General features: G+C 41.9%; 1 protein-coding gene across 1 annotated transcript; it reads right to left on the reverse strand.

Annotated features, from left to right (window-relative positions):
• Positions 1 to 2,401: 2,401 nt before the first annotated feature.
• Positions 2,402 to 3,949, reverse strand: LOC141990091 (carbohydrate sulfotransferase 9-like). Its single transcript, XM_074957058.1, has 2 exons — positions 3,844 to 3,949; positions 2,402 to 3,246 (listed from the first exon to the last, which is right to left on the reverse strand). Exons 1-2 carry the CDS (start codon positions 3,947 to 3,949, stop codon positions 2,402 to 2,404), a joined length of 951 nt encoding a protein of 316 aa, XP_074813159.1.
• Between the last annotated feature and the right edge of the window lie 3,175 nt (positions 3,950 to 7,124).

Here is a 7,124-nt window from a genome sequence, read left to right on the forward strand (position 1 = left end):
ACACTGCTTCCCATTTTTCATTTTTTAGAAAAAGCAAATAGGCTGAGTGAGTTTAAGTTCCCACCAAAGGCAAATACTTGACACAACTTTGACTCTGGTGCCATTTGCTAAATTTGCTGTGAGCTCAGCTTTCTGAGATACTCCATTGTGATAACAGCACTGGTCCATTTCTCAGAGCCATACCTCTTAAAGTTAGGATAATTCAGACCTTCTGGGGCTCAAATACACTTGAGAACATGTTCAACATCTTGCTGCAGGGTCTCACATTTCCTCATGGTGTCATAGTGAATGTTGCAATGCACACAGAGTAGAAACATCCCAATGGATGTCCAAATGTTCTGGCTGGTGGTAGTCATTATTGTTGGATTGGTTTTGTGTTTTAGGTTTTTTTAGAATAAAGTTAACAATTTCCTGGTCACTTCTCTAGGAGAGAGGAGTTTACTGGGGTTTTCATTCTGGATCAGCCCATGGGCCAGATTCTGGCTCCAGCTATGGCAGTGCAAAGAGTCTCCGAAGCTGCTACACACTTTTTAGCTGAGCATTTCCATGACTGGGGTGGGGGGGAACACAAGCTCGCACAATGCCAGCTTTGCTGCATCTACACCAACTCCTTCCAACACCCACAAGGGTAGGGGATTTGATGGGGTGTGGCGAGAGCGCTGCTGTACTCTTGCAATTTCCAGATGTATATGTAGTAATGATTCTGTTTGCTGCCATGCATCTTTACATGTAAGATGTCTGCCTGCCTGCTAGAGGATTCCCGTTGGAGGCTCCTGCATGGTTAGGGACACACACTACTTTATATGTTTTTATTAATTGAAAATCAAAATAATCTAGACTAAAAGTGGATGCTCTGAAACATCTGTATATGGAAAAGCCATATTCCCCATCCCTTACCCCCATCATACCAAGGACCTCTGTGAATTTCACGTACATTCAAGGCAATCAGATCAGCAGAAGGAAAAATCTCATACAGGTGGAACATTTGTTACATTGATTCAGTAGACAAGCTGTGACTCCAAGTGCCTAGGGTAGCTCACAATGAAAATGCCAAGGTCAGGGCAGGCTTCAGTAAGAAGAGCAGATTTTCACAAAACTGGTGCTATTAGATTCACAAACCAGTCACAAACTGTGCTCCTGATCCCGCACAGTGGTTATCAAGAAACTAGAAAAAAGAAATAACATAGCCCCCTTTATTGCTCCCAATCAGCAAACAGGTCCAGAAAAGTGAAAAGTTACTTAAAACTCTATTCATTATACAAAATGTTCTTCTGATACCCAAAGGGCCAGCCACATTTCCAGATCAAGACTAGTTTGGATATTACCCAAAATACCATGCTGCCAGGCAATCATTTAGTATCTAAAACCAAAGGTTTATTAGAAAAGAAAAGAACAAGAAGAGAGTTGTTAGATGGTCAAAGCAATCAGATACATATATATGACTTCAGAGTCCATATATCAGGTTCTTTGCAGCCTTGGTCGGTTTGCTGATTTGTAAAGTCCCTCTGGAACACATCTAAAGATTGGATGGGTCTATCAGTCCTTTGTTCAAAGCTTCAGTTTGTAGCAAATCATAGAATCATAGACTATTAGGGTTGGAAGAGACCTCAGGAGGTCATCTAGTCCAATCCCCTGCTCAAAGCAGGACCAACACCAACTAAATCATCCCAGCCAGGGCTTTGTCAAACTGGGCCTTAAAAACTTCTAAAGATGGAGATTCCACTACCTCCCTAGGTAACCCATTCCAGTGCTTCAGAAGTTACACCAGAGGTGAGAAGCACGATTGAAGATGAAATGGAGATGATGCAGCTGCCTTTTTATATTCTCTTCCATGTGGCTTATACATCTTTTGTCCCAAACACAAGCTCATAGCACATGGGCATGGAAAAGTACTTGGAGCCCCCTGTCCATAGGCATATCCCGACATGTCCTGCTGACTCATAGATGTAGCCCCTGGCTTCTCTCAAACTGTTCATTGTACAGTTGATTCCCCTTGATGGGCTATCAAGGAGGCTGGGTCGGTGCTGATGTTCATCTGTCTGGGGATGTCACCCAGATACACAGCACAAGTTTGAGATATCAGTGAACCATACATTTATAACTCATGATACAAAGATGATACATACATATGCACAAGCTTAGCATATTTAGCAAATCATACCTTTTCCAATGATACATTACATGGCATATTTGGTATAAGATTCATTGCAATGTTGTAATATTGGTACTGATAATATAATAAAGGATGTCCCATATTCCATACAACATCACACGAGTGCCTACAACAAATAGCTCCATGAGCTACAAAACAATAAGTGCTTGACTGCTACCATCAACCACCTGTAATCATCTGTGTAGACAAGTTCATGTGATACAGTATGAATAAAAACTGCCTTTCAGTTCATACTGTATCAGTCTTGTAAAGGTTCATTTTCAAATCATAAGGATAGTTGAACATGGCAAAATCCATCTGGTACAGCTTCTTGATCTTTTGAATTTGCTCTGCGCTCAGCTTTCTGAGATATTCAAGGGTGATATCATCACTAGTACGTTTCTCTGAGTCATACTTCTTAAAGTTAGGGTAGTGCATATCCTCTGGGGCTCCAATGTTCCTGAGAACATGTTCAGAATCTTGCGCCAAGGTCTCAAACTTCCCCATGATGTCATAGTGAATGTTGCAAGGATCACAGAGTAGAAACATTGGTTTCCAGTGAACATCCAAAAGTTCTTGTTTTTTTGTCAGAATAAAGTTAACAAACTCCTGGAAAATCACCTTTTCAGTCGAATTTTTGTTTTTCCTGCACATGGCCTTGATCTCATTCGCCAAAGTGATACCATAGTATGGCTCAGAGTGCAGAAGCTTGTCTCTGTAAGCTGAAACCAACCGTTCCAGGGGATCTCTGGTGAACATCACTTTGGTGTAACTGGTCAGCAATTTCACCTGATAGTCAGAAGGGTAAGAACTCAGCCTCTTTATCAGTGGGGTTTGGTGGATGAGATCATGGTTGACTTCATTAGCCTTTCTGCTCAGGTTCATTGTGAGGAGAAGGATGATTTTCTTCCAATTGGAGCAGCCCACCTTGGGCACCTCACAGTAGATGAACTTGTGGTTATGCTCCACAAAGATCTGTCTTGCAACCGTATGTTTCAGTTTGCTTTGTGAATGAGAAAGGTTGTTCATCAGGCAGGTGGAGTTCAGTGTGTCTTTGCGATAGACTTGACTCATCAGCCAATCTTCCTTAGGAACTGGAAGAGAAGATGTGTGCAAGAAAGGAAGTTAAACTATCAGTGTAAAAAGAAAAGGAGTACTTGTGGCACCTTAGAGACTAACAATTTTATTTGAGCATAAGCTTTCATGAGCTACAGCTCACTTCATCGGATGTAAAGTAATTTTGCGGAATTCTCTTTTCATTCAGGAAATCATAGAACTCAAATTAACCCCCTGAGGAACTAAAATTGCAGCTCAGGATTAACATGAATCTCTAGTTCACTGTCACTTGTCTACACACATTATAACAGGCATGCAACACAAGCTACCGTGATTATTAAAAGGCTTGTTAGCAGGAGAACCTGGGAAATGAATGGCAGGAGGAATATTCTTAGGGAGAATCCTGCCATGCATCTTCAAACACTTAACTTCAGTGGCAAATGTGGCTTTTTGTGGCATTCTCTTCCCTACTCATGCCACAATAACTAAGAATCTGTCAGGCCAGGCCCCTCAGATATTTTATTTGTATTATTTGTACATGCACCCTCACTGTGCTACATATTTTATATGATCCAAAAAGATGGTCTCTGTTCCAAGAAACACAAAATCCTTCTATCTATATATTCTTTACTTACTCATCATTTTTGTTTGCCACTTGTAGAATACCCCAGAAAGAAGAATTCCAAGAGTGAAAGTTAGGACAAGGAAAATTAACACCTTCTGGAACACCTTGTCCACCATGTTTTCCCAGGAAGGAGAAGGATGTGGCCTTTGTGCAGGGAATCTGTCTTCCTAGCTACAAGAAAATGAGAGACAGTTTATTGTATGACTTTTGCTACAAAAATATCACATGCTACAAAGAGCATAAGAAGTCAGAGAGTCAGTGAGGTGCCAGGAATGTGCTATAAAGAGGTTATTTATTCTAACCAATGTATATCATATATGTGATATATTTTCTGTAACAAAAATACCTTATGAGCTGGTGTGCCAGGTCCAACCTCCCCTCCAGATGGCACAGGCCTACCCATTCTAAAGTAAATCTGGGCCCATGCTCCCTCACACCTGCTGTATAGTCCATGCAGTGCTGGAAAGTTCCGTGTACATCTATGATGGACTTTGGCCATGTCTACACTACAAACTGTGGTCAACACAAGTCAGTTGGAAAATAGCTGCCGCATTTAGTGTATCACTCATGTTCATCCAGACTTGGCTGCTTGCCTCCGCACATCACCAGGAATACTTGTGTCAAAGCAAAGTGCGGTCACCATGAGTAGGTATCCCAGGGACCATGCACCATCCTCCAGTCCAATGCCTATTGGAGAATTTTCACAATGTGTTCTGGGGCACACAAGAGTGACACAGGAGGGACTGGAAGCAAAGGGTCAAGTTCCCAGCATGCAACTTTCTGCATCCCATAATGCCATCCCTGTCCCACAATTTTTGCACCTTTTTAAAAAATCCCATAAACGTGTACAGCTCTTATCACTGTCAGCAGTGGTGGATTAGCCACTGGGCCTAAGGGGCCCATGCCCAGGGACCCCAGCCAACTGGGGAGCCCTGGAAAAAATGGGTGCCCCCACACCCCAACCCCACTCGCCGGCAGGAGCACTGGGCAGATGGTGTGGGGCAAGCACCCATGTCCTGACCCCATTTTCCCAGAGGAAGTACAGGGAGGGAGTGGAGGGGACTGCAGGCAGAAGGGGTGGGGAGGTGCCCCCACTTGCTCTGGGCCAGAGGCCCACAAAACCCTAATCCATCTCTGGCAGCCATCTCTGACAAAATCATTAGCCCACACAGCTCTGCACTATTGTCATGAACATTGCAAACAGAGGATAAATTATACTCCAGTATTTGCAGAGCTGCAGGAACTACCCCAGGAAGTGCCAGAACAACATGGGACATGACAATTTCTGTGATGATACTTTGCTAACCAATATAGCAAAAAAAAATTCAAGGTTGTTGGTGGCATTCACAGAGCAGCTGCCAGTGATGGAGAACCGCTTCTGGGTTTGAGAAGAAAATATTGGCTGGTGGGATTACTTTGTAATGCAGGTTTGGGATGACGAGCAGTGGCTGCAGGACTTTAGGAAGCACAAGGCCACATTCCTGGATCTGTGTGCTGAGCTCACCCCTGCCCTTCAGCCAGGGCCAATCAGAGCGGGGGCCAGGAGGGCCATTTGGCCTCGGCCTCAAGCTCAAAGGGGACCTCACATTTAGACACTTGTTAATTTTTTGGCATTTGATAAGTTTTGCAACTTGTTTTATGCGCAGCCCTATCGGACCAAAATGTGACACACTCTCTCAGCTTAGAGCTGCAAATTTAAGCAAATGAGAGATGTGATTTGGTAAAAGACATAATTTTTTTTGTTAAACTGATATAGATTTTGTCATATTAAAGAGTTAAAAATGTTCATAAATATTAATAAAAATATATTGGTTCTGATGGCACAAGATTAGACCATGATGAACGTGTCCTCGCAGATCAGCTGATTATATAAACAAACCACTACTAATGGCTGGTGCTGGATCAAGTGCATGTTGAAAGATAGAGAATTGTTACATTTTAGTGTCTTTATAGTTTTACGTCTAGTTGACTAAGGAATTATTTATGTGTGAGAATTCCTCATTATTATCTTCATATGGTAGCTAAAAGAGGTAACTGGTTGGTTGGTTGAGCCCTAGCTTGGTAGCTTGGCCATCATCATAGGCTTTCATAGTCTATAGGCCCAGATTCAAAGTGAAAATTTGTGAGGACAGTCTTGTACAGTGAGTTTCGCAAGGACACACGTTTTAAATTTTTGGACATTATCCCTCTGTCTGTATCCGTGTCTGTGTTTACTATATATATGTTATCCCTTTGTCTTCTGCTCAGCCTGTTATATTATACCTTGCATGCTTGAGTTTTGGTTCAGTGATAAGGACCTGTATGACTGTTTTATTTTGTGTTCTTAATTAGTATTCCTTCATTTTAAGTCTTTTCAACATTTGTGTACCATTCAGCATTTGTGTACATGTTTATAGTAGAAGATTTCAAGTGTAGATAAGCTACTTATTTACAGCAGAATATTTCAAGTGTGGATAGGCTACATATTGACCAGATAGATCACTATGAAGAGAAGATCTGAAAGTGGTGCAAGCAAGAGACATCAAAAACAACTGAGTGAAGCAGCAGCTAAGAGCTCAAAGCCAGTAACTTCATTTCTCAAACCACTCAGACATACACCTTACCCAGCAAACAATGCTACAGATAATGAAAACTCCACAACTGCAACAGGTGATATTTCAATGCCAATACCTGAACATGAGGACAGTAGTCAAGAAGGAGATGTGCCAACAGTAACAGATGCAGCAGAAGATCCTGTGTACGATTAAGAAACTCAGTAGCAACAGGAAGATGTAGATCTTAAGCAGCAAGAGCAATTCATGAGTTCTACAGGTTTGACTGTGACTGACATTGGAATTCTTGACAAGAGCAATGCTGCCAAAATGCAATCTTTTCTTCAAATTAGTTGTTTTGAAATTCCAAGTAACATTCCACAAGATGCTAATAATCACGCTTTCCCTGCTTGTCTGCTGACGAAAACTCTTCCAAATGGTCAGACCTACATAAGAGACTGGTTATACTGGAGTACGGAAAAACAATATCTGTACTGTGCACTCTGCTTCATTTTGAACAAAAGTGCTGCAAATGCATCACTTCTCTCTGATCAATCAGGATGGAGCATCAACAGAGGTTGGAGGAAGTTGAAAGACTGAATACCAACACATGAGAATTGAAAGTCACACAAAGAAAACAATGTTGCATGGAAATCAGCCAGAGCAGCATCAGCTGAAAGTTCAGCTGAGAATTTACTCTTGACTGAACTCTCTACAGAAACTCTTCAGTGCATCCTGAATGCCATCCTTTTTCTTTCAG

This window comes from Natator depressus, chromosome 6 (assembly GCF_965152275.1).
Source record: "Natator depressus isolate rNatDep1 chromosome 6, rNatDep2.hap1, whole genome shotgun sequence".
NCBI lineage: Eukaryota > Metazoa > Chordata > Testudines > Cheloniidae > Natator > Natator depressus.

What these genes read in the sequence shown, in the direction of transcription:
- LOC141990091 (XM_074957058.1), bottom strand. Translation starts at nt 3,949, where the DNA reads ATGGTGGACAAGGTGTTCCAGAAGGTGTTAATTTTCCTTGTCCTAACT. An exon ending in GTGGCAAACAAAAATGATGA is followed by an intron (nt 3,247 to 3,843) that starts GTAAGTAAAGAA and finishes CTTCTCTTCCAG; the next exon opens with TTCCTAAGGAAGATTGGCTG.